Source organism: Acomys minous (genome assembly GCF_964271855.1).
Source record: "Acomys minous genome assembly, chromosome: 16".
Classification (NCBI taxonomy): Eukaryota; Metazoa; Chordata; class Mammalia; order Rodentia; family Muridae; genus Acomys; species Acomys minous.
This window is the reverse complement of record NC_140498.1, coordinates 1,440,013-1,467,643: the sequence shown is the minus strand read 5'-3', so window position 1 is coordinate 1,467,643 and position 27,631 is coordinate 1,440,013. Positions and strand designations below refer to the sequence as shown.

The 27,631-nt window shown below is 46.0% G+C and overlaps 1 protein-coding gene and 1 pseudogene across 6 annotated transcripts; one reads left to right on the top strand and one right to left on the bottom strand.

Annotated features, from left to right (window-relative positions):
- Window positions 1-119: 119 nt before the first annotated feature.
- Window positions 120-27,607, bottom strand: NUP88 (nucleoporin 88). Of its 5 annotated transcripts, none has more exons than XM_084761336.1 (17): window positions 27,475-27,607; window positions 23,305-23,474; window positions 21,818-21,943; window positions 21,070-21,156; window positions 15,473-15,649; window positions 14,765-14,951; window positions 12,982-13,132; window positions 8,791-8,889; window positions 7,099-7,189; window positions 4,452-4,553; window positions 2,365-2,523; window positions 1,965-2,090; window positions 1,790-1,855; window positions 1,605-1,685; window positions 1,225-1,351; window positions 982-1,100; window positions 120-339 (listed from the first exon to the last, which is right to left on the bottom strand). In XM_084761336.1, the coding sequence occupies exons 2-17, from the start codon at window positions 23,376-23,378 to the stop codon at window positions 276-278; spliced, it is 1,836 nt and encodes a 611-aa protein (XP_084617462.1). In that variant the 5' UTR covers window positions 23,379-23,474; window positions 27,475-27,607; the 3' UTR covers window positions 120-275. The 5 variants fall into 5 exon arrangements, with proteins under 5 accessions (XP_084617462.1, XP_084617459.1, XP_084617460.1 ...); XM_084761333.1 differs by lacking the exon at window positions 27,475-27,607 and adding an exon at window positions 26,811-27,295; XM_084761334.1 differs by lacking the exon at window positions 27,475-27,607 and adding an exon at window positions 26,811-27,295 and having other exon boundaries at window positions 12,982-13,129.
- Window positions 8,896-11,022, top strand: LOC311585785 (small ribosomal subunit protein eS28-like; annotated as a pseudogene). Its single transcript has one exon. The product of its transcript is annotated as a small ribosomal subunit protein eS28-like (transcript).
- Window positions 27,608-27,631: the final 24 nt, after the last annotated feature.

The following is a 27,631-nucleotide window of genomic DNA, read 5'->3' as shown; positions in this document are numbered from 1 at the left end:
TTGCACCGAGGGCTCTGGCTGCCTGAGATGCAGCTCTTAGTCATGTGCAGCAGGAGCCCATGTCCCAGAACTACAGAAAATAACTGACCATAGGCTTTAATTACAAAGCAAAGTCAAGATTTTGGATAAAAATTTATTGAAATACTACAAAAGGAATAACAAAAGAAAACCACACCAAAATTTATCCAAAATGCTTCTTTGTAAATTAGATAGTGCTACCTGTTTGTTTTACAGCACGGGTTTGAAAGCCTTCAGTTGTGCTGACTTCGGTCGTGTCAGAAGTTGACATGATTTCGGATGTCATTGATTTGCTTCACCATCTCCCTTATGTGCTCACCCCTGCAAAACCACCAAACCAGGTGAGCCATCGGCACTCAGTTCCAAGGTTTCCCTGACCCAGACACAGGGTCTCTAGCCCTGACTGTCCTGGAGCTCTGTAGACCAGGCTGGGCTCAAACGCAAGAGATCCACCTGCCTCTGCCTGCACCACCATGACGAGCGAGTTCTAAGAATTTAGATGTTAAAAAAAGGTTTGTTTAGGAGGCAGAGGCAGGTGGATTGCTGTGAGTTTGAGGCCAGCCTGGTCTACAAAGAGACCCCAGGACTGCCAAGGCTACACAGAAGAGACCCTGTCTAAAAAAAAAAAACCTAAAGAAAATAAAAAACAAAAAAACAAAAACAAAGCTGCCCCTTCCCCCCAAAATAAAAAAATTTAAAAAGAAGAAGAAAAGGTTTGCTAATACTAAACAGTTTGGAAAGGTTTCAGGTGGACAGCAGTGTTTTCTGGGTGATGCGCTCAGGGCTTCACCACACTAGACAGATGCTCTGTCCCTGAGCTCTGATCACAGCCCCGGGAACACTGCTAACCATAGCCAGGATGTTCTTTTGATTACACAAGATCACATCGCACTCCTGGTTTCCCTCACACTAAGCCTCTGTCATGACCGACCCCATTCCCATGACTGGAAAGCATCAACTTACTCTTCCTTCAGGATGGACTGGATGCACTTGCGCTGGTAGGCACTGAGAGTGATGGTGGGTTTCTGCGGACTCAGCACCTTTTCCATCTTTCGCTGTTGATAATCTTTTTTCATAGTAACCTCAAGTATCAAACAGAACATAGGTATTTTGGCTATGGTTTGCCACACATTTTTGCAGCATTTATTTTACTGTTCACATTTGTAGAAGTATTGCCTAGGCTGGCCACCCTCTGCCCATTCTTACCTGTTTGATGGCGTTGCCTAGGTGTCGAAGTTGGTCAGGTATCAGCTGTAGCTCCTTCTTCATGTCTCTCTCACTGTCAGAGAGAACTGGGAGCTGAGTATGAAAACTGTGAAGCACTTTCTTCATCCTTAAGAAAAGGAAGGAAATGTGCGTTAAGACTGCTTATAATTTTATAAGTTTATAATTCAAGAAGTTTTTTTGTCTGAGGCGACACCCCAGAGGAACGGCTAGGGGACTGTATGGTCTTTTTTAACACTTCATCCTGACAGAGTGTTAGACGGTCCATTCTGCTCTAGGTAGGTGAACACTGGCAGCACAAAATACTTGGTACCACGAATCCTGAGCAGGGTGCTCAGCTAGGTGCTTCATGGACCACTGACCTGTTCATGATATCTTCTTGTTTTTCTTTGGCTTCCTCATATTTGTCAGCTAAGCGCTCGGCCATTTCCCGGAGACTTTTCCTGAAGGGATGAGAACCTCTTGGGGTCCACACGATGTGGCCCAGGATCCCGAGTGAGACACCACTACTCCCCATTGTTTTCTCCTCTCTGGTTGTGATGCCTACCTCTCCTCTCGACAGTAATTGAGATCTTCCAGTTGTTTCCTCTTCTGGTCACAAAGTAACTTGACCCTTTGAAAAGAAGAGGTAGTACAGTTTAAAGGAAAGCCAGGCTTCCACCAACGATTACACTGAGCCAACGCCTAGCAAGGACGACTGGCTGTTCAACACAGGACACTACCTCCGCTGAATCTCCTCCTTGGCCAGGTCCTGCTTGAGAATGTACTGTTCTCGGAACACCTGGGTGGCTCTGCTGATAAGCTGAAGACACTCCTCGGGAGGGGGAGCCAAGTCCTTTTCAGATGATCTTTCAGAACAGTTTGCCATTATTCTCATGAGCCAGTTAAAACAACCAAACAGGCCAGTGCTAGCTATTTCATCACCTCCTTTTAGCACTTTCTCAGGCGCCACTTCTGACTAGCTGAACACACGTGTCGTGTCCCCTCCCACTGCACCATAGTAAGGACAGAAAAGGGGCAAAAGCAGCGAGGAAAACTTGGTAGCAAGCACAAGGCCCTAGGTTCAATTTCTATTTTAATGAAAAGCCCATTCTTAAAACTCATGTGCCCCAAATCCCATACTTGAGAAATGCTGGGTTGGCAGCACTACGTTGCAAGATGCTTTTAATGTGCTTCTCAAAGGAGTCTGGGGTCTCAGCCAGAATCCGCAGTGGAGACTCTGTCACTTCAGCATCTTCTCGGGCGCACAGCAGGGGAGGAGATGCTGGGTGCACTGTACTTCTGCAAAATAAACAAGGCAGGGCCACTGTGGAGTTAGCTGATGCCTTATAGGATGTCATTAGCCACACTAATCCAAAACCTGATGACCTAAGGACCTAAAAGGCTTTTATAAAAGTACACTAATGTATGTTGTGTCCTGAAAGGTCATCGTGGGAAGCTCACATCTTGCCACTTGTCTGAGCATTTTAGACTCTTCCTTAAAAATCTTTTTAAAAAGACCAAGGCAACTAAAAAATACAATCCGCATGGCCCTTTTCTTGCAAAGGATTGCAGCTAGCACTACAACAATAACTCTTTTTTGAGTATAGTTTAGATTGATGAGAGCTGGTGTGGGGCCAGATGACTGCTGTGTACTTTATTTGCTTCTACATAACTTGATTTCTAAGAGTTTTCTCCCATCTTTGGGATTAATATTTTTATTATCCAGATAGTGTGACCAGATGTTTTTAAAAAATGAAACAAAGCTGCGTATGGTGGCATACACCTTTAATCCCCAGCACTAGGGAGGCAGAGGTCAGCCTGGTCTACAAAGTGAGTCCAGGACAGCCAAGGCTACACAGAAACCCTGTCTCAAAAAAACAACAGCAACAACAACAAACCAATCAAACAACAACAACAAACCAAAAAAAAATAAAAACACTAAAGGTAGGTATAAAATGGATTTTAAAAAGATGGTAGGCTCTTAAAGTTTTGTTTTTTACAACTATTTATGTGCATGTACACAGTAGCATGCTACAGCACACATGTGAGGTCAGAGGACAACCTGCAGTTTTCTCTTTATATCACATGGGTTCTGGGAACTAAACTCAGGTTGTCAGAATCAGTGCCAAGCACTTTACCTGCTGAGGCATCTCACTGGCAAATATTTTCCTAGTATTTCTTTTGTTTGAAGTTGCTAGAATTTAATGTATTTTTTTTTTTAAATAAAGCAACATAAAATTCATACCTATACTATTTTTCCCTGTCAAACAAGGGAAGTCTTTAAACTTAAAGCCTTTAAGTCTTTAAAGAGCATGTAAGGATATAACTGAATGCAAGCATTTCACACCTTTGTTAGCATTCAGAAAAGACACCAAGAGACTGAGGGGCTCATGTCTGACACCCCAGTGGCTTGGTTTTCATATCAATTTCTACCCTTATAGAACCCGACCTTCCAAGGCTGTTGGAAAAGGAAAATGGTGACTACAACTTAATACATGAACTCAGCTTTATACTGTTTCCCCAGAGTTGGCATATTCTGATGTTTCTGCGGCTGACAGAGAAATTAAGTACAGAATCTGGGACCAGACAGACCCTCACCTGTACCAGAGCTCTGTGCAACCTGTGACTGGCTTAAGCCACCTCCTATTATTACACAGAGGTCAGTGACTCCTGAGGGGCTTCTCTGACATGTCAGGATAGCATGAGAGGACATCCTACATCTGAGCCTGACATGCAACAGTCACTAAATCCAGACACAACAATGTAGCTCAGCGCCTCAATCTCTCTGTACTTGGGAAAAATCTCTAGCTGGGTACAGGAGTAAAAACTGTAATCCCAGCCGGGCGTGGTGGTGCACGCCTTTAATCCCAGCACTCGGGAGGCAGAGGCAGGCGGATCGCTGTGAGGTTGAGGCCAGCCTGGTCTACTAAGTGAGTCCAGGACAGCCAAGGCTACACAGAGAAACCCTGTCTCGAAAAACCAAAAAAAAAAAGCTGTAATCACAGATGAGGTGGAAACTGCAGCCTGAGAGAAAAACTGATTCTCAGTTATGAGACGGCAAAACAAGACAAACACACCATGTCTAAATGCCTTCAGTCAAAATACTGACTCAATTCAGAAGCCAAAGCACACACCATAGAGGCGGCCTCTAACTAGTTACTAGGCATCCCCCAGCTTTGACTTGGCAGAATTAACGAGTTGTGTGGAGAATACGGAGCGGGTCATACAGTAAAGGCCTTATGAGACATTCACAGGTGCTGGTGATGCAGATCATCGTGGGCCCCAGGATGTCCGGGACGATCCAGAATCCTCTGATGGGAGCTGGCTGCCTGCAGAGAGACAGTCACAGTTAAGTTACAAAGCAGTAAATGCACTGGAACCAACAGACTACATGACTGCAGCCCATGGCCTTTTGGGGCCTCTGACTTCCTGACTGTTAATATAGTAACCACCACAAACATGGTTATTTATACTCTGATTAGTTAAACCAAGCTCCATTTAGCAATCTATATGGTACTTAGCAATTACTCAGAAATACACAGCCAATATGTCTTTCCCCCCACTAACAAATAAGGCATAAAAACTGCTCAGAAACCCAAATGAACAGGGCTTTGGGATATTACACACCCGGCGACCTAACACCTGCCACAGGACCTCCCCACCTCAGCGTGCACAGCCTTGTTCCCGTTTCCCATCACCAGGGGTGAGGAAAACCATGGGTCTCAAATGGGAACACTTGTTCCCACCAATATGCTTTATCAACTGGTCTGCATGTCCGCTCTGCCTGTGTCTAACATTTCTGCACCTTAATGTCAGTGCCACCTCCTGTCGTGTCAGCAGTGTGCCCTCAACTGCAGAGTTTCAGAGTGTCATTATGTATCTCTCAGCTTATAGACAAGCTCATGTTTTGTCCATTCAAAACATTCTCCACTGTGGCTTTATGGGAACTTTCACTATGCCCATCCCCATCTTACCCCTCCCAAAACAGGGTTTCTCTGTGTAGCCCTGGCTGTCTTGGACTCACTTTGTAGACCAGGCTGGCTCTGAACTCATAGCTATTTGCCTACCTCTGCCTCCCAAGTGCTGGGATTAATAAAAGGCATGTGCCACCATGTCTGGCTTTCCTTAACCTGTTCTTTATTTTGTAACAGGAATTGTGTGTAAGTGTGCAGCATATACACGAGTGCCTGCTCACACACTTGAGCCAGGGTTTCACTGATCTAGGCTGGCAACCAGAAAACCCCAGCTATACTGTTTGTGCTTTGACCATGGAAAGGGAGACACAGGACTTGATCATATGAAGCTTCTAAAATGCATTTAGCAGTTAGAATCCAGATCTTCAAGCTTGCTCTGCAAGTGCTGTTACCCACAGACCTGCTGGCCCATCCCTTTTGTTCTTTTTAAAATAAACTTTATTATATAGCTTTTTAAAACTTGCATGTAAATATCACACTAAAATTAACCAGTCTACACATCTCTATGAACTTCTATACAGTTATCAGTATGGAATCCACATACAAAGAAGATGTGTATATATACCATGTAGCCAGTACCAGACTACAGTGCCCTGGCCACTTTTCAAGTTGGTATAGTCTGCTGTCATTCCCCGATCTCTCCAGCACACTGACTGCCAAGTCTTTACTCTACGGTCTGGCAGTGCTTAGCCGATGCTATTGTGTCTTCTCGTAAACAGCCTCTCCTTGGCGTTCATCACACCTCGGCTCCGGGTTCTCCTCCATCCTTTGAACCCTTTCCTCACGCTTCCTTCCTGGGCTCTGCTCCTCCACTCACTGCTCATGGCTATGTGTTGCCTGCTTCTCTCAAGTCTCTTTTCTGACTGCAGACCTTTTCCTCCTGGTCCATGTTTGTCAGAAGCACAGCTCCAATGCTGACATTTTCCACCACTCCAGACCCATACACAGCAACTGTGGAGCACTGAGAGCTGCGGGGAAGAGTGGGGGATGGAAGGTCCAGGAGGGAGCAGGAGCTCCACATGAGACCATCAAGGCCTGCGGACCTGGACACAGGGGCCTGCACAAACTGACGCACCAGCCAAGGACAATGCGTGCAGGGAACCTAGACCCTGTTCAGATGTAACCCATGGACTGCTGTGTGTGTGGGGGGGTGTGGGGGGCACTGCTGCTGAGATCTGACAGGCCCCTTGGCAAGGCGGCCTAGAGGGTGCACAGAGGAAGGGAATGCAAGCTATCCTGATGAGACCTAACAGGTTGTCGCCAGGCAGTTGGGATAGGAGGGGAGGGGAACAGGCAGAAGAGGGAGGGAGGGTGGGAATGGGACGATGAGAGGGAGGGGAAAACAATCAGGATGTAATGTGAATAAATTATAATAAATAAACTAAGCATTAAAAAAGAGGGATGTCACTCTGGAGTGCCCGGATCTGCTCTTCTATACGCTGGCTTTTCCAAAGGGTACCACATACACATCTATTCTTTACCCAGACAGGAAGCCTAGGAGCCATGCCATGCACCTCTCTGTACTCATCAACAGTTTGCTGAATATGCACTCTTAAACATCAAGTAAGCACAAAGCTAACAGAATCCTAATAAATAGAGGCTGCCTTTATATCCTTCCTAGGACAGAAGAACACACACACACACACCTGGAGAAATAAGGGAAACTTCTCTAGAATAAGCAATTTAAGATGAGAAAATGCACTGGGCTAGGTTGTGCACACCTTCAAGCCCAGCACTCAGGGAAGCAGAGGCAGGCGGATCTGTGAGCCTGGTCTACAAAGTGAGTCCAGGACAGCCAAGGTACACGGAGAAACTGTCTCAAAAAACAAAACAAAACAAAAGATGAGAAAAAGATTAACCTGATGGCCATAATAGTCTCACAAGTGAAGAAGGCCCTTACCTGCATGGCAACGGCTTTGTACAAAGAATGTGTTCCACAAAGCACTTCTGCTCGGCAGCGAGTTCCTGTAAACTATCCTTATCTTCTTCATCTACAAAAGAATGTATTATAGAAATTAATGTGTGGTCAGCTGCAGCGGCACCTGCTTGTAACCCCAGCACTCAGGGAGGCAGAGACAGGCAGATCTCTGTGAGTTCGAGGCTAGCCTGGTCTATATAAGTGAGTCCAGGACAGCCAAGGCCACACAGAGAAACCCTATCTCAAGAAAAAAGACCAAAAAAAAAAAAAAAAAAAAAAAAAAAAAAAAAAAAAAGAAAGAAAGAAAAAAGAAAAGAAAAGAAAGAAATTAATGTGCTTAGACAAAGTTCCACATTAACATGTCTGGTTAAATGTGATGAAGTTCTTGTCTCAAGCCACTGCTTCTCCCAGAGGTGCCCTCATCAAACAAGCCCCAGCTGAGCAGCTATTAAAGAGCTTCTGGCTGCTGCTGGGAGAGGTGAGACAGTGCCCACAGGCTGTGGCTGCTGGGAGAGGGTGAGACAGTGCCCACAGGCTGTGGCTGCTGGGAGAGGTGAGACAGTGCCCACAGGCTGTGGCTGCTGGGAGAGGTGAGACAGTGCCCACAGGCTGTGGCTGCTGGGAGAGGTGAGACAGTGCCCACAGGCCGTGGCTGCTGGGAGAGGTGAGACAGTGCCCACAGGCTGTGGCTGCTGGGAGAGGTGAGACAGTGCCCACAGGCTGTGGCTGCTGGGAGAGGTGAGACAGTGCCCACAGGCTGTGGCTGCTGGGAGGTGCGCATGTCCTGATGCAAGATCCCATACTCATGACAACACTGAACACCACAGCATAATTTGGACTTCAGGGGCTTGAGGAATGGATCAGAGAGGAGACAGCGGAAGATGTGTGCAGGGGTGTGACTATGATCAAAATACACTATGCATGTATGAAAGTTTCAAAAAAATAAATACATTAAAAAAGAGAAAACATTTCAGTCTGTCATTAAGCATGGTATTAGCGCTCCCGTTTTCATAGGTGCTCTTTGTTATTTTGAGGAAATTCCTCTCTAAAACTAGTTTGCCCACTGAGCTGTATAACCCAGCCCCTTTGACTGTTTTTTAACATGAAAAGATGTTAAATATTAAGTATTTTTAAATATATGAAAAGATCATATGGCTTTTCCTTTGTATTCTATTTTTAATGTTAATACATTAAAGTTTTGGATGCCAGAGAAAGTGTACATTTCTGGAGTAAATACCAGTCAATTTTAATATGTCTCTATTCACACACAGCTGCCTCTAGTTTTCTCTGTTTTTGGTTTTGGTATCACGGGCTGGGGTATCAAGTGCTGGCTGTTTTTGAAGAAGCTCATGAAGAACCAATGTTCGCATGTGAAGTCCTGAGCGAGCAGTCTCGTCTCAAGTCTGTCGGTCTCATCTAGGCCTTCCAACCACCACGTTCAGTTTTGCCTTGTGATTTCTCACTTCTGCAAGCCTAACTTGTTTTCTGAAGTTTAGTTTTTCCATTCTAGTATTTGGCGCATCTTCCTAAAGGTTTATCAATTCTGACGATCGTCCTCCCACGGCTACACAGAGAAACTGTTTGGTTTCACTGATTCTATTTGTTTCTTCTCCAAACTAAGTCTTGTCAGAAGCTGTGAAACCTACCGGGAAGCACGGAAAGTTAGTAACTCACCTGATCCAAGAAATTTGTGCAGTTTGTGAATCCAAGTCAGCCCAACACTGTGCACACCAGCTTCATGGGTACAGTGGTATCTTGAAGGACACTTGGGATCTGCGAGTGAGAGCATCAAAGATACAAAGGAAACTGGAAGAATTTACCCCAGGAGCCCACAAACACACGGCGGTGGAACCAACTGTCCACAGGATTTTCACAGATGTGCACCATTGCCAGGGACTTGAAAGCTTTTAATCTGAATCCCATTTTCAAATTTATAAGTATTAAAATCAACAGACACAACCTAAGTATTTTCTTTGCTCACTTCTCTTGAGACAGTGTCTCACAAGGTCCTGGCTGGCCTGACTCACCTTGTAGATCAGGCTTGATCTACAGCGCGCACTGATCCTCCTCCCCTGCCTGTGCTAGGACTAAAGTTCTGCACCACTATGCCTGCCCAGATGTCATTTTCTAAAAATATTTTCCATCCCATAAACCACCCACCCTTTTCACATTTATTTCCAGTTGTTCAATGTAAGGATTTAGGACTGGGACGCTCCATACACTGTCTTAAGATCCTACCGCCCAGGTCTCTGCGGACAGAAGGCCATTCCCCACGGAGGCTCATGTGCTGGTCAAGTACACGACTACTACAACACAGGTCCTGCAGAAGACATCAGCGCTCCCGGGAGTGCAGGGCCTGAGATGGTCATGACACAAGAAGCTGCAGCCTCCTCTGCACCTAGGGCCTGTCTTACTTTAGTCTCCTGAGCGGCCGGCATCACTACACACTACCATGCTCACCTCTAGAATCCCTACTGCTATTTATAAATATCTCTACCGTTAAGATCTCTTTTAAAATTACATTCATAGTGCAATGCATGCAAGTGTGTCTGCACACAGGGTACAGGGCAGCGTCCAGAAGTCACTTCTCCACCACTAACTATATGGGAGCAGGGATCCAACTCAGGTTGCCAAGCTTGGCGACAGCACCCTCACCTTCCCAGCCAGTCCTTGGCTTTTTTTTTTTTTGGCCAGACCTCCCTCTTTCGTTTTTGAGACAGGGTCTCACGTATCCTATGCTGGCCTCAAACTTGCTGTGTAACTGAAAACTGCCTTTAACTTCTGATCCTCCTGTCTCTATTTGCAGAGTGCTGGGATTACAGGCATGTGCCACTGCCCTGGTCTATGTTGTCCACGAGATTAAACCCAAAGCCTAGTATAAAGCACTTACTGTTAGCCACACCCCCAGCACAGTTAAGATTTTCTGAGAGGGCTGGAGAAAGGCTCAGAGGTTAAGCGACAGCTGCTCTTCCAGAGGACCTCAGTTCCTACATGGTGGTTCAACAACCTTATGGAACTTCAGGCCCCAGGGATCTGACACCTCTTCTGTTCTCCATGAACGCAGTACACAGACATACATGCAGGCAAGACAACCATATACATAAAATAAAATGGATAACTGTAATAAAAAATATTTCCATTTATCAGTTGTGCACGCCTTTGATCCCAGCACTCAGGAGGCAGAGGCAAGTGGATCTCTGTGAGTTCAGGGCTAGTCTGGTCTACAAAGCAAGTTCCAGGACAGCCAGGGACACACTTCTCTTAAAAAAAAAAAATCAATAAAACCAACCAATAAACAAGAAGATGGCAATAATAATTCATAACCACTGAAGTTAAAATTTTGTTTTAAATTTTGATTTCATAGTTAAAATGTTGTAAAGTTTAAAGTTGCTGTCATAGTTTTATCTGGTTTATATATTGGAGTTCTGATAACTTTTTTATGGGACAGAATGTCTCTGTTTCTCTGCCTTGGCTGTCCTGGAACTCTCTTGGTAGACCAGGCTGGCTCAGAACTCAGAGGCCCACCTGCCTCACAATCCTGGGACTAAAGGTATGCGCCACCACAGCCTGGACGGAAGTTTTTAAAAACAGTATTCTAGCTCTCTGCCAGATGGACACGAGCCGCGTGCAGCCCATCAAGCTGGCTAGGGTGACCAAAGTGCTGGGCAGGACCGGTTCGCAGGGACAGTGCACGCAGGTGCGTGTGGAACTTATGGATGACACCAGCCGCTCTATCATCCGAAACGTCAAAGGCCCCGTTCGAGAGGTGATGTGTTCACCCTATTGGAGTCAGAAAGAGAGGCCCGGAGGTTGCGCTGACCCTGCTGCTGGGTCCTGGATATCCACCACTTAACCCATGGAATGACCTTCAACTGTTAAATAAAGCATTTGTATTTTTAAAAAAAATTTTAGCGTAAAAATTTTCAAAGGTGTTGGGTCTATTAGTACATGGCAATAATCCTAGCTGAGGTGACAAGATGCCGAGTTTGAAGCCCACTATGCTGCATACTAAGACTTCAAAAAACAGAACAAATGACAAAACAAAAGGATGCCTTTGGCAGCTCATGAGTAACCCTAGCATTCAGCAGATGCAAGCAGGCAGAGCTGTGAGTTGCATACCAGCCTGGGCTACACAGTGAGTTCTAGGCCAGCCTGGGTTATAAACGACCTTGTGTCAGCCAAGCCAAGCCATCAAATCATCCCTCTATCTGAATAATACTGAAAATTTTATTTGTATAAATTTGAGACTTAGGGTAAAAACCAGTTCACCTGATCTACCATTGTTTAAAAATATTCTTTCAGCCAGGCGTGGTGGCGCACGCCTTTAATCCCAGCACTAGGGAGGCAAAGGTAGGCGGATGGCTCAGAGTTTGAGGCCAGCCTGGTCTACAAAATGAGTCCAGGACAGCCAGGGCTACGCAGAGAATCGGCTATCTCAAAAAACAACAACAACAAAATCTACAGGGGGGGGAAAAAACCCTCTTTCATGTTGAGATCTAATAGAAAAGTTACTTTTGGTAAAGGCCACCACATAAGCCATTTTACTTTTGTCACAAAAATCTTAAGTATTAGCACAGATAAGAACAAGCCAGAAGCCAGCGCCTGTGATCCCAGCGCTGGGGAGGCAGAGGCAGGCGGAGCTCCGTGAGTTCCAGGCCAGCCTGGTCTACAGAGTGAGTTCCAGGACAGCCAAGGCTACACAGAGAAACCCTGTCCTGAAAAACCAAAACACGTCATAAATGAGTTTCACAAGAGCATGTTACTTTCATTAGAAGAACCAAGGAAAAATGCTTGCACTCAAGATCTCCACAGACGCAGTGGTGGACACTCTTGGTTGTCAGCCTGTCCACACCTGGAGTCACCTAAAGGAAGGCACCGGGTGCACTTGGGAGAGGAGTGGGAAGACCCGCCTTACATCTGGGCCACGCCTTCTTCTGGCAGCCTATATAAAGGGCAAGGAAGAGAAGAGCTGGGCTCTCCTGCCTGCGTGCCATCACTGCTGCTTCCCTGGCATTGGAGCCTACCTCTTTGGGGCGTAGACTAACGGCCAGCTGAGACATCCTGCCTCACGGACTGAACAAGAACTGGGTTTTGGACTTTCCAGTGGGATACAGCCTGTAAGCCCTCGAATAAACCCTCTTTATGTACTAAGTGACAGACTAACCCTCCAGAACTTTGAGCCAGCCCACAATTAAATGCTTTTTTTTTTCCAAATGAAAGTTGCCTTGGTTATGGTATCTTTTCTCTACAACAGTAACTAAGACACATGTGGATCTTTATAAGGGAACCAAATACCTTACATTACTTTATCTCATTGTGTGTTCACCTATCAAGTCCTTATACTTAATATTTATACTCCTCAAAACATTAGACATGCTTAGTGAATTCTCTTTGCAGGCTTATTATTAAGGAATACTGCTTTGAACTTGCTATAGAATCTGAGACGGCCTTGAACCTCCTGATTCAGCCTTCTCAGTGTTTAGATTATAGATACACGCCGCAATGCCAGGCTGTGAAATCAACTTTAGTTAGGATCAAGAAAAGTCATTAAACAGCTGAGTGGCACAAGAGGGTGGCTCAATGGGTGGCGTGCCCACCATATAAGCCTGACCCTCAGAATCCATGTAAAATGCAAAGAATCATTCAGAAAGCTGTCCTCTGATAGTGAACCTTGCGATATGCACACATTCACACACACACCCCCAAACACACAATACATAAAGCATCTGAGTGGAGCCACAAGGACGATAAGGTGTATGTTGTGTAGTAACTAAAAGACCCAGAAGAATCAGTTAACTTTCCAAAAGTTGAGAGCACAAAACCCACAGATAACAGCAGACAACGCTAAATTAGTACAAACCTTACCTCTGTGCAGCTTAATTGGACAGGAAAAGTCAGAGGCAAAGGGATCGTCCTCTGCAGATGCCAGCTTCAGGGCTAGCTCTAACTCCACACACTCGAACACATACAAGGAAGGGATGAGGTCCACCCTGGAATCCCAGCACTTCTCTGACTGCTAAAAACACAAAGGGGAAAAAAGGCATGACATCTGTCCTCTCATATGAATTTCAAGATGTACGTAAATACAGAAACAAAAAACGGGCAAGATAGTCCTTTCTCATGTTTAACTTACTCCTACCTCATCCTTAAACACTTATCTCCTGTTATCCTTAAACAACAGTAACAAAACATCAGAAGCCTCGGGAAAGCCAGCCGAATGGTCTCGGGGTCTTTACCTTTGTTACCAAGGAACAGAAATACAGGTCAGGCTGGGTGTGACGCACACCTTAATGTAGCTCTCAGAGGCAGAGGCACAGGCGGACTGACCTCTTGGAGTTCCAGGCCAGCTTGGTCTACACAGCAAGTTTCAAAGACAGACATGGCTCCATAGAGAGACCCCACCTCAAGAAACCAAAGTAAAATAGAGGCAAGAATCACCATTAACGATGGTGTTAATAAGTGCACAGGAAGTTGGGCACAGTACTGTCATCTCAGCACTGACTGGGAAAGTTGAATAGAGGAGAATTTCGAGTCAGAGACCACCTTGGCCCACACAGCAAGTGCTAGGCCAGCCTCGGCCACATAGTGAAATATCGTCTCAAAAACTAAAGAGCAGGTGTTCTGGCTCAGAGTATACTGAGTATACTGGCTGCTCCTGCAGACCAACTATGTTCAGTTTCCAGCACCCACATCACAGCAACCATCTGTAACTCCGGTTCCAGCATATAAATGCCCTTTTTCTGAATATGTATTAAAAAAAAAAAAAGCCTAAAAACATAGAACAGGGCCTGGAGAGATGGCTCAGAGGTTAAGAGCAGCAGCTGCTCTTCCAGAGGTCCTGAGTTCAATTCCCAGCAACCACATGGTGGCTCACAACCATCTATAGTGAGATCTGATGCCTCTCCTAGTTTGCAGGAGGACATGCAGGCAGAGCACTGTATATGTAATAAATAAATAAAGCTTAAAAAAAAAACTTAGAACAAGACGATCTAAGCATTTATTAGGACTCTATATACACAGTAGCAGGCCTATGTGCCTGTGCACCACTTGCACACCTGGGGCCACGTAGGCCACAAGAGGGTGTTAGGTGTCTTGGGAGTTACAAAAGCTGTGAGCCACATGTGGTGCTGGGAACTGAACTGGGTCTTCTTGACAAGTAGCCAATGCTCTTAACCACTGAGCCCTCTCTCCAGCCTGAACAACAGCCTATTACTTGGAGGATTTAACTTTTAGGTGCAGGGTGTGAACCTTTAATACAAAGGTCAGAAACAAAAAGTTTCATGTGCCCTAAGATGGGCAATCTTCTAACTTCTGTCCACTTGGATTCTTAATTATTCTTTTTTTTTTTTTTTTTTTTTTTGAAGTTTTTGAGACAGGGTTTCTCTGTGTAGCCTTGGCTGTCCTGGACTCGCTTTGTAGAACAGGCTGGCTTCGAACTCACAGAGATTTGCCTGCCTCTGCCTCCCAAGTGCTGGGATTAAAGGCGTGCGCCACCACAGCCCGGCTAATTATTCTTATATATAATGTATAATTTCCAAAATACCAGAAGTGTCATGTGTAAGCTAGAATTCCTTATACTGAAACTGGCCCGATGAAATATACCTGCCATTAAAGATATGAAACACAGCAACACCAGCCTGCCACTTACTGGTTGATCATCCTCTTCTTCCCCCTCTAACACAACACAGTGGTACAGCACCCCTGACTCAGTGGCAATCACTAAGACATTGGGGACACAGGGCAGGCAGAGCACAGCGCAGGCGTCATAGCCGTAGTTGTCCTCAGCGGCAGGGTGCATAGGCAACGGCCCCAACAGCTTCCCAATGTTCCCAGGGCTAAAGGAAGAATAAGAACATTGTCAGGAAGATGTTGACGGAGGCAACTGTCCCTACTCCTCTTTGGTTCTTGCCTTCCTTCAGCGACTGCAGCTGCAAATAACCTGTTCTTTTCATTTTCCCACCTACACTCCAACAATGCTGACTCTTGAGCTGAGATATTTTCTTTGAAAGGAAAGCAGCAATGCCTGAACAGAGTTCGTATTTTTGCTCTGCTTAATTTCTTTCCTCCTTTCAGAGTCCTACATAATCTAGGACAAGACTTTGGAAGGACATTTTGAGAGAAGTCCTTTAACTCCTGATTCTGCTGTCACAGCTCCCAGAGCTGGAGTCTAGGAGGATGTCATCTGCCCTTGAAGATGGCCTGGGAGATTCAGGGGACATGACTGGCATCCCTTGGTGGGACAACATCAGAAGTTCCATCCCCAGTAATCACTACCACCACCAGAAAGAAAAAACAGAGACAAAGGACCGGACAGATGGCGATGTGGACAGAGATGCTGGCTACTGCCTCCCCTCACCTGTGTAACAGGCTGACATAGGTCAGGAAGGTCTCCCCGTTCTCATACAGGATGTACAGTGGATATGCAACTAATTCTTCTTTACCCTTTTGCCCAAATATATTCTTTGAGATGGTTGCTAACGGCCCAAAGTCAAACGCCACTGCTGTCTCTCCGAGGGATGCTGTATACGCCCTTCTGCAGAGATTTGGAAAAAAATTTGTTGAAAACAAAAATTATTACATTGAATAAACAAATTCTTATAAAAAGGTGTGAAAAAATTTAATTTTGAAATACTTTAAATGAAAACACACAAGGCAGGTGTAGTGGCACACACCTGTAGTCCCAGCACTCAGGGAGTCAGAGGCAGGTGGATCACTGTGAATTCAAGGCCAACTGGGTCTACAAACCAAGTCCAGGACAGCCAGAATTACACAGAAAAATCCCTGTCTCAAAGAACCAAAAATAAATAAATAAATAAATATAGACAGACAAGCAATACATACATAGAAATACAAAAAATGGAAGAAAACATGAACACCAGATGAACACAAATTTATTCATTCCAAAAACATTTACCACTTACTATGTACCATGTACTGTTCTAGGCTCATAAAATATACCAGCATATTAAAGAAGGCCTCTGCTCTCTGGCAACAAAAAAGTAAAAATAAATAAACAATGCACTCAGAAAATGATTTTTGTTATCATTGTTGCTACTTTTGGTTTTATTGATAGGCCACACACTAGAACCGTAACCATACTTCTGCCTTGGCCTTTTGAGCGCTGAGATTATAGATGTGTCATATTTCCTAAGAGTGGTGTTGGTGGGAGTGCTGTTTAAAGTAAGCCTGTGTGGCACACGAGGACTTTGAGAAGTTGGCATCTGAGCAAAGGTCTGAGGAAGTCAGGGCACTGGTCTAATTATGTGGGGAAGCAGCAGCTGAGGTACAACAGCACACACAAAGGGTCTGAGGTGGGTAATGATGTTTAAGGAACGGCAGAGGCCAGGAAACCGGGAGCCTGGAGAGAAGTCAGGGGCAAGCCTGTGGTCACCAGATGGCCCAGGGGAGAGAAGTCAGGGGCAAGCCTGTGGTCACCAGATGGCCCAGGGGAGAGAAGTCAGGGGCAAGCCTGTGGTCACCAGATGGCCCAGGGGAGAGAAGTCAGGGGCAAGCCTGTGGTCACCAGATGGCCCAGGGGAGAGAAGTCAGGGGCAAGCCTGTGGTCACCAGACAGCCCAGGGAGAGAAGTCAGGGGCAAGCCTATGGTCACCGGACGGCTCAGGGGAGAGAAGTCAGGGGCAAGCCTGTGGTCACCAGATGGCCCAGGGGAGAGAAGTCAGGGGCAAGCCTGTGGTCACCAGATGGCCCAGGGGAGAGAAGTCAGGGGCAAGCCTGTGGTCACCAGATGGCCCAGGGGAGAGAAGTCAGGGGCAAGCCTGTGGTCACCAGACAGCCCAGGGAGAGAAGTCAGGGGCAAGCCTGTGGTCACCAGACAGCCCAGGGAGAGAAGTCAGGGGCAAGCCTGTGGTCACCAGACAGCCCAGGGAGAGAAGTCAGGGGCAAGCCTATGGTCACCGGACGGCTCAGGGGAGAGAAGTCAGGGGCAAGCCTATGGTCACCGGACGGCTCAGGGGAGAGAAGTCAGGGGCAAGCCTGTGGTCACCAGACGGCCCAGGGTAAAGACACGGAAACCAGTGAAGTGAGGAAACAGGGAAGTGGAGAGATCTGACTGAAAGAGGAGCATTCTTTTGGCTGCTGTGTTGAAAACAGGCTATAGACTTTCTCCATAATGCTTTCTCCATTTTCCCTAAATAGATAAACAATACCTATATAGTCAGGTAGGGACTACGAAACCATCATGCCTATGTATATTACAATTTTGGACAACTTATTAGTCCAAGTGATTCTTATTTAATAAAAGGTCAATAAACATGGGTAAATTACAATAAAAATAATAACATAGTGTAAACAATCAACACCACTGCAAGGCGTAAACACCGTATTTTGGTTTATCACATGGAAAATTATATGGTATCAGAAGACAAGAAATAGCAACATAATGGAATACAGAAGTTAATGAAATCCAAATAACTCCTAACTCACATTAGCTGAAGCTTCATTCTGCCCAGTCCCAGTACTCAGGAGCAATGAAGGCTGAGGCAGGACGAGTGCTACGTGAGAGCATGTGCACACACATGCGACGTGAGAGCATGCGCACACACACACACACACACACGCGACGTGGGAGCATGCGCGCACACACGCGATGTGAGAGCATGCGCGCACACACACGCGACGTGAGAGCATGCGCGCACACACACACACGCGACGTGGGAGCATGCGCGCACACATGCGACGTGAGAGCATGCGCGCACACACACGCGACGTGAGAGCATGCGCGCACACACACGCGACGTGAGAGCATGCGCGCACACACGCGACGTGAGAGCATGCGCGCACACACGCGACGTGAGAGCAAGTGCGCACACACATGCGACGTGAGTGCATGGGCACACACACATGCAACGTGAGAGTATGTGCACACACACGCAACGCGAGAGTATGTGCTCACACACGCAACGTGAGAGTATGTGCTCACACACGCAACGTGAGAGTATGTGCTCACACACGCAACGTGAGAGTATGTGCACACACACGCAACGTGAGAGTATGTGCACACACACGCAACGTGAGAGTATGTGCACACACACGCAACGTGAGAGTATGTGCACACAATAGATACTGTTGTTTTAAAGAATGAAAATCCCAGTCGTTCAATTTTACCAAAAAAGACTCAGCAGCCAGATGCTGGAGAGAAACCCTGCCAGCTCAGAGAGGCAGAGAAAGTACCCAGCAGACTTGCCTACTCAGCTCACATCTCAGCGGAAAAAGCCCCAAAAAGCTCACTCGCTCAGCTGACAGCCCAGGAGGAAAAGGCCAAAAAAACCCAAGGCCAAAGGCTTGCTAGCTGAAAGCTCCAAAAGTCCAAAGCCCTTCTTATCCACAGTCTTAAACTCCCTTTTACTCTTAAATCCTTGTCAGCTGGCTTCTTGCTCCGCCTCTTGACCTAGGGTTAACTTGATTAAATCCTGTGCACAGAAGGCACTTGTATTAAAGGTGTGTGCTAGGGCTGGCTGAACCAGGTTTTTACAGTTCACAATGGCATCAAATATCATGCCACAAGAAACCAGACTGGCTGACAGGAAGTAGGTATGAATGTGTGGCAACACAAAGGCAATCTCCCCCCCCCCACCATACTAGAGGTTTAACCTGGGGCCTTGCCCACGCTGGGTAAACACTCCACCACTCGGCCAGCTATAGTCAAGGTTGCCGAGCACTTGTAAATGGATGATCCCATTCTCTCTATACAATAACCCAAGAAATCCTACTGCCAATGTTTTATATGCATGGAGTTTAGTCACAGAAATGAAGCTTAATACAATTAGAAAATCATCCCAGATGCCAAAGCAAGCAAGTGGTAAAGGCTGGAACCAGGCGAACTACAGGTGGATGCTGGCAGAGCTCCTTTCCTCTTCTTGAGCCAGGGTCTCTCTGTGTGGCCCTGGCTGTCCTGGACTCGCTCTGTAGACCAGGCTGGCCTCAGAGACCCACCTGCCCCTGCCTGCCACGTGCTGGGATTAAAGGTGTGCCAGAGCAGGGTTCTAACACGACATCTGCTCTACTGTCTCTTACATACAAACTGTGCCTGCCAAAAACAAACAAAAGGCCACTGCCACCTAACTAGCTTGGCCCCAGAAGCACACTACAGGACAGACAATGCCCTGACTCAACACCAGGACTAACCTTTGAGCTAAGTCCGCCCCATTAAGGAGATGATGCGCTGTATTTCTCCACGTGAGACTTTCAGTGCTGGAACAACCAGGGTGTAAATAGTTCCATGCTGCAGCAATCCATGGCTCTTAGCCGTAGGAGACACAAATGCATTCTGGGAAATATATACCCAACCCAGCCTCTCAATATTCCCACACTTGAAGATCAAGTAAATACAAGTTCACAGTAAGTGATCATCAATGATGGAATGATGAAAAAAGCAACATGACCGTGTGTCAAAAAAGAACAGAGACTTAAAGATTTATGTATTTATTTATTTGAGTGCTCTATCTTCATGTACACCAGGAGCCCAGAAGAGGGCATCAGATCATACTATAAATGGTTGTGAGCCACCATGTGGTTGCTGGGAATTGAACTCAGGGCCTCTGGGAGAGAAGTCAATGTTTTTAACCACTGAGCCATTTTCCAGCCCCAAGAACTCAGATTTAAATATATCACCATCACTCCCACTAGGACTTCCAAGTATTGAAACTATCAAATACAGAATAAAGATGTATAAAATGTTCAAGAAATTACATTTAGAACATCAAAAGCTAAACCTGAAGATAACTAACTGAATGGAAATTCCCGAAGTGCTAGCTTTCATGCTAAGCATGTGCACTGCATGTGGCCATGCGTGTGCTCACCACAAAGACTGATCAGGAGGCCAGAAGACTGGGTTTGCAAGTTCAAATAATGATTCCATTTGTGGTAAGTGTAAGCCAGGACATGTAGTAGGTAAGAAAACAAAAGAAGGCGGAAGCACAAGATAAACAGAAAGGCCAGGCAGAGAGGTGCACGTCTTTAACCCCAGCACTCGGGAGGCAGAGGCAGGTGGATCTCTGTGAGTTCGAGGCCAGCCTGGTCCACATGGTAAGTTCCAGGATAGCAAGGAGTATGTCGGAGAGACCCTGTCTCAACAAAACAAAACCCACATTAGTCAGAAGGACTGAGTCTAGTCCATCCCAGGGCTGGGTTTAGCAACCTGCCTTGCCCACACAGAGTGCACTGGTCGCTCTCCATCCAGCCCAGCACTGTCACCATTTCTACAACTGTTCAAATCTTAGGATGTGTAGCTTCTGCCAGTCATTGTAGTGAATGCAAACGTGTTTTTGTTTTGATCCCAAGTGTGGGATGGGAAACAGACTTGTGAGAGCGCAGGTGATTGCTTATTCTCTGGCAACTGGGGGGGTGGGGGGGAGAATATATATACTCCCCCCCCCCCCAACAAGAGGTTGCGGCTTTTTGGTCTTGGCATCATTGCCTATAATTTGGGCCTATAACCTGTTTCAAGATGTTCCTAGAGAGAAATGCTCCAGAGAACACTTCAAGGTCCCGTGTTCCCGCTGCTGCTCTGGATTCTGGCTGCTGCAGTTACAGTCACCTTTTCTGAATTGCTGGTTTGCTGTTTACAGGTCTGCTGAAATCCTGACTATGAAGGGTGGAACTGCCCCAAGGAACTGAGTCTAAGAAGGCCTGCTTCTCCTGTTCCCATTAACCTCTTTTCTCTCCTGTCTAGGTTGGTGGGTTGGAAGGGAGGTGTAGGCATTAAAGAACCTCAGATAAAGTAGGTTTAAAAAGCCTGAAGCCTACAAGCCATATTTTAGAATTTTTCCTAAAAAGAGATTAAGCTGTTGGTTACAGTGACACTCAGATTTGTGACTTCTTGTTATATTACCACAGACGCGAAAACTCACCTCTGGAAATTCTGGCAGTTACTGGTAAAACTGCATTTATATTCTTAATAAGCTCAATTACTTTATGACACAAATAAAAACTTACCCTTTATTGAGTATTAAACTTTCCTCTTCTGCTTCTGAAAGTACAATCACCTTAATAGGTGTCTGAGGTTCACGGAGAGAGTAAATTCTATAAAAAAACAAAACCAAACAAAACCAGTACTTAAGTTCTCTTTGAAGCCAGGCAGGGTAGCTCACACTAATTCTGTCACTGGGAGGCTGAGGTGAGAGGACCACTAGGAGGCCACGTGAGTTATAGACCAAATACTGGGATTAAAGGCGTGCACCACCATACTTGCCCAGTGACAACAGTAGTTTTAATAACTAAAAGCAAGCAGAAAGCTTGCCATTAAGGGTTCAAGAATCAATCATAAATCATTCAGCAGGGAGGGAAATATTAGTAAAGCCGTGATTAGAAAACAGAAAATTGGGGCTGGAGAGATGGCTCAGTGGTTAAGGGCACTGTCTGCTCTTCCAGAGGTCATGAGTTCAATTCCCAGTAACCACATGGTGGCTCACAACCATCTATAATGTGATATGATGCCCTCTTCTGTCATGCAGGTGTACATGCAGGCAGAGCACTGTATACATAATAAATAAAATTTAAAAGAAAAAGAAAACAGAAGACTGAGCCACAGTGAGACACTGTCTCATCAAAGGGGGAAAAAGAGAATGGCTTCTAATCAGATAGAACCATCAGGATATTCAGTGACTTATTTGTGTTGTCCTGCGCAGTTATTCGGTAAACAAATAGTAAGGAACTAGGTCTGACTAGGTGAGGCAATGATTACCTTATGACATTGTCTGACGTCAGCAGCACTATGTGGGGATCCAGCATCTCACTTGGGTACCAGGCAGCATGCTTCAGGGTTAGAGAGGTAGAACTGGTGAAAAACCTCTCAGCAATCGGTATGGTGCTAAAATAAAGACAATTTTCAAAAACATTTGTTTGTAGAACTTGGGTGAAACATGCTCTAATCTATTTCCACACTGTTCCTTTCCTGCTAAGACACTGAGGGCCTTCAAAAGAACCTATCCCAGGAATCACACTGCAAATATTTTCTACACTATAGAGAAATATGTTATACATTGTAGTTTGCTAGTTCAGACAGGGAGTTGCTATATATAGCTCTAGCTGAGGCCTGGCTGACCTTGAACTCACAGCAATCCTCCTGGCTCAGTGTCCTGAGGGCTAGGATTACATTTGTGTATTGTCACGCCCAGTTTATACAGTAACAAGTGTGCTGACATTGCCTCTTGTTTGGTCCTTGTATTAAGTAATGGAGACGGGGAACTGTAAGGGCAGATGCTGCGATGACTAGTCTGAAAATTGACAAGACAGTGACCTAAACATTAAGCAGTTCAAGTTACAGAGTCAAAAAGTCTGGGCAAAAAATCTTAGATCCTTTTTGGTAGCTGTCTTAGACTCCTACTTTCCTGGATTTTTATTTACTCGTTTTTATCTGTGCATGTGTGCACGTGCGTGTGTATAAAAACCCGCAGCCTGTGTGGAGGAAGCCGGGAAGGCAGTTAACTGGCAGCTTCGTCACACTAGGTATTAAGACCCACACGGCCTTTGCTTTGTTTTTGAAACTTTGAAGCAGCGTGAGCCTGAATTTGGATGTTTTGTCTTCCTGTGATTAAATACCTGGCAGCCTGACCAACTGCTGTACCTTCTAAGGCACAGCACATTTATGACGTCATAGTAAAAGCTGCAAAGACCAGAAAATGGGCTGACATATAAACAGCGTCTTAGAGCTCAGGCGCTGACCGACAGATCTGTGCTGTGGTTCATTTTGTACATAGTTCTTAATCTATGAACCTAACTACAAACTTGCAGCTATTTTTATAAAAATAAGGGACTGATATTGTTACAAATAAGTATTAATACAGTATCCTTTATTTTTTTATTCTTTTTTTTTTTTTTTTACAGTATCCTTTAAAAATAGTAACAACAGGGCCTGAGAAGGGGGCCCAGGGTTTGGACCACATACTGCTCTTGCAGGGGACCCAGGAATCGGCTCCGAGCACCCATAGGGCAGCTCACAACCACCTGAAACTCTGACACTCTTCCTGCCTTCCAGGCCAAAAGCAGTGCATTTAAATGAAGGCAAAACACTCATACACATTTAAAAAATATATTAAAATAATAGCACCACAAGAATTCAGTCTGCAGGACCAAGTGAGAATGCTCCAATAGTAGCATCTGAAGTACATTTCAACAACCTCTGGTCTTAGCAACTTACATAGAAAAAAACTAAATGGAAATAGAACTTACCTACAGTTCACAGTTGCTTTTCCACCTTCAAACTCAGAATCCTTGCCCCATCTTTGAGGTAATTCTAATGCCATAAGTCCTTTCACTCCTATAAGTGCTACATGATGTTGTGTTGGACTTAACAAGACTTGATGAATTTCAAACAGAGGTGGATTTATGCAAAGTAATCTCTGAAAATTAAAGCAATTTAGTAAAAATAGTTAATTTTAATGTAAATATATTTGGGGGTTACTTGAAACCATAGTCATGCTTTAACTTTCTAAAGCTATAAAATAACAGCATTTGGATAAGTACTAACGCTTGTGTCACTAACTGATTAGTCCCCAAGAAGTTATCTCTGGGTGCTTGAAAGATGACTGAGCCCCTAAAAGTACTTGCTCCTCTTGCAAGAGGACCCGAGTTTAGGTCACACTGCCTGGAACTACAATTCCAGGGCATCGGACACCCTCTTCTGGCTTCCTGAAGCATCTGTACTCATACACTTTAAAATAAAAATCTTAAGGCTAGAGCAATGGCTCAGAGGTTAATTCCAAGCACTGGCTGCTCTTCCAGAAGACCTAGGTTCAAATCCCAGCACCCAGTTCTGTAACCTCTGTCCTCTGTATCAGGCACACAGATGATACATGCACACATATGCAGAAGAACATGCATAAACAAAAAATTTAAAAACTTAATCTTTAAAAAGTGAGAAAAATTACTCCTGATCTCGTGGCCAGGGAACCAAAGCATGTTTTCTGTAGTTCACAGCACACTCTGGATAATCCCATAGTCCCGCCCCCACCCCCCCAGACAGGGTCTCTGTGTGTTAGCCTTAATCCCATAGTTCTTAATATTCTAAATATTCTTTTAAAACCTGCCCCTGACATAACCTAGTAGGCACTACTTGAGATTTGTCTTTCTTCTGTGTTCCTGGCATCAAGTAGACTCTTGATACCTAGTGAACAAACAAACTCAGAAGTATTAAAAGATAACCATTTTAGGGCTGGGCGTGGTGACAGGCGGATCGCTATGAGTTCGAGGCCAGCCTGGTCTACACAGCGAGTCCAGGACAGCCAAGGGTACATAGAGAAAACCCTGTCTCAAAAAACAAACAAAACAAAACAAAAAGAGATAATCATTTTCTAAACAGTAGTGTAGGACAAAGAATAGTGCCAGGCCAAGCATGATGGTGCACACCTTTACTCTCAGCACAGGGGAGCAAATGGCCCTGCATTCCAGGCCACCCAAGGATACAAAGTGATACCCTAGATTAGCTTCAAGAGCTTTGCAGCTCCTCATCTATAAAAGATGGATATTTTAAGGGGGTTTTATTAACTAGCCATGCATCATATAGCTTTTACACTTGTACTTCCTATTTCTTTTCTGATGACCATTTTAGATTTCTATTTTCTTTTTATTCTTAGCAAATAATGATGAGATTGTCAACATATTATTTACCTTAGTATGGAGAATCATGGTAAGCCAAAATCCTTTTAAATAAAGCTTTTTTTGAATATAGATTTCTAATTGTTTTTGTATATGTAGGCCCATGTGTCTTTAAATGCCTGTTGTAGAGCTGGGCAGTGGTAGTATACGGCTTTAATCCCAGCTCTGATCAGGATCCTCCTGATTTTTCTGAGGCCAGCTTGGCCTATAGAATGAGTTCCAGGACAGCCAGGGCTGTTAACCCTGTCTTGAAAGACAAAACAAGACAAAACAACACAACAAAAAATAAGCCACCAAATATTACAGAGCTCTTGCTGCTCTAGGTTTATGTCAAGGGCTGGACATAAAAAAATATAAATATGAAGCCAGTGGTGCATGCCTGCAATCCCAGCCCTCAGGAAGGCAGAGGCAGGCGGATCTTGGATTTCGAGGCCAGGCTGGTCTACTTAGTGAGTTCCAGGACTGCGCAGGCTACACAGAGAAACCCTGTCTCAAAAATAAGTAGATCTAGCCTCTGTTTTGGTGTTTACAAATAAGAAAATACAATGAAAGTTTTAAAGTAATTGTTACCACATTGCATGCTACATAGTAGCAGTAAGAATGCTATTAACTGAACACAGCTTGTTGTGGCGCCTGGTAACTGAGTTGTCACTGTTCTATGCTCTCTCTCTCTCTCTCACACACAGTCCCTCTCTCCATCCCTCCCTCTCTCTCAGAGGCTGGCCTGCCTCAGACCTTAATCTCTAACACGCAGAGAATGGGGAAGGAGCTCCAGATCAGCCTGGGCTACATAGTGATTACAGACCAATTGAGCTACATATGGTGGACTGTTCTCTATAACTCAAAAGAGAATAATTAAGTAACTGAAATAGTGTGTCAATTTCTGATACTTATTCCTTTTTTTTTTAAAGATTCATTTATTTATTACGTATACAGTGCTCTGCTTACATGTGCACCTGCAGGCCCGAAGAGGGCATTAAAGATGGTGAGCCACCATGTGGTTGCTGGCAATTGACCTCAGGACCTTTGGAAGAGCAGCCAGTGCTCTTAATAAGCCATCTCTGCAGCCCACCTGATACTTATTCTTAATGGAAATTTTACAGTAGGTAGCTATGTAAACATTGACCTAGTTTCTCAACAGGTATGGCTGCACCTTTCATCAAATCACTTAAGAACTGGTCCGGGGTACACAGCAGATCTCATACATTAGAACGAATGCTGTTTTATTTGTTTGTTTTTTTTCTTGTTTGCTTGCTTCCTTCCCCCTTTTTCTTTTGAAACAGGGCCTCTCTACGAAGCTCTAGAACTCATTATGTAGACCAGGTGGGCCTCAAATTCGAAGAGCTCTTCCTGCCTCTGCCTCCGGGGAGCTGGGACTAAGGACCTGTGCCACCAGTCCTGGCTTTAAAACAAACAAACAAACAAACAAACAAAAGTCTTTAAGAGAGAACCAGTTTACTACAAACGAACACTTCAATTAAGTCACGTTTAGTCACAGCAAGTCTAGACTACATTCTGACTCTATCCACTTTCACATGCCGTTCATTTGCTCATTAAAAACCAAAAAGCTTTGAGGACCTAGCTCAGAGTTCGGATTCCTGTGTTTCCCCTTGGGGAAGGGGATGTGCGTGCCTTTCCCTCATGGGTGTGCTAACGGTGTGTGGTAGTTCCCAGCACCGCAACAAACCAGTGAGCGCCCAAAGGGGCAAAAAGCAGACACACACACACACAAAAAAAACAGAGGACTCCCTTTCACGCCAGGCCTGGCCCTTTCAAACTTGCCTTGACGCTCACAGTAAACCAAAGGAACGCGTCCCGGCTTTAAACAGGGTTCTTGCGGCCACGCCACTAAAAACACCTCGGCCCCGCTGCCGGCTTCAGAGCGCCGCCCATTTATCGCCTCGCGGTCCCCTCCTTTCTCCCAGGCGCGAGCGCCCGAGAGCGCGGTAACCAAACACGAAGGGTGGGACCTGCTCGCCGCAGGCTCCCGAAGGGCTCGACCCGCTCGCACGCCCGCGGCCGACGAGCAGCCAAGGCGGGGAGGCGAGCCAGCCGAGTGCGGTGCCGGCCACGGGTCGCACCTGGTACTGGGAGAGAGGGGGCTCCACGCCGCCGCCGCCGCCGCCGCCGGGGCCGCGCAGGCGAACCACCAGGAAGGCGCTGCCCTCCCCATCCCACAGGAGCAGCTCCCCTCCGAGGCCGAAGACCAGGTTCCTCGTCAGCGAGTGGGGCGGCGGCGGCTGGCACGAGGGCGAAGCCGGCTTCTCCGCTCTGGCCGGACTCTGGCTTTTCAGGCCCTCGCGGAGCCGCAGGAACACGACGTGGTTAGGAAGCCAGCTCTGCCACAGCTCGCCCTCGCTCGCAGACACCTCGCCCGACGCCATCTTGGGCCGACAAGCTCACGGTTGGGGCGCGGAGGGGGCGGGGGAAGGGGGAAAAAAAAAAGCAGCCCGCCGCCGGGAGCAGCCAATCCGCGGCCAGCACTCCACGGCTTCGGCCTATCAGCGAGCAGAGGCGGCGGCGCGCCGGGCAGGCATCACTAGAGGAAAGCCGATATGCAGCGCCGCAGATTGACGTCAAAAAATGGGCGGGGCGGGGGTCCAGAACGTGGCGGCTTTAGGGACGGCTTTGGTGCTGATGGAGGGGCCGGTGCGTAGGGTTAAGAACGAACACTGTGTATATCAAGTTGCCTGCAGGACACCTCCCTCAGGGCAAACCCAGAACTTTCTTCCTCTCACGACTCACCTTCCTCAGCCCAGGTGGCGTTTAACTTCTCAATTGTCACCGCTTCATCCATCCTTGGATTTCCCGAAACCTGTCTCTGTGATGGCATAGTTACTAGACGATTCCAAGAAAGCCTCGGAAGGCTGGAAGGGCCGTCAGCGCCTAGAAACTAGAACGT

Coding starts and splice junctions, on each gene's coding strand:
- NUP88 (XM_084761333.1), bottom strand. CDS start 27,113: ATGGCGTCGGGCGAGGTGTCTGCGAGCGAGGGCGAGCTGTGGCAGAGC. Junction 15,650..21,069: donor AGTTTAATACTCAATAAAGG/GTAAGTTTTTAT, acceptor AAATCTCTGCAG/AAGGGCGTATACAGCATCCC. Junction 2,091..2,364: donor GCCAACCCAGCATTTCTCAA/GTATGGGATTTG, acceptor CTGTTCTGAAAG/ATCATCTGAAAAGGACTTGG.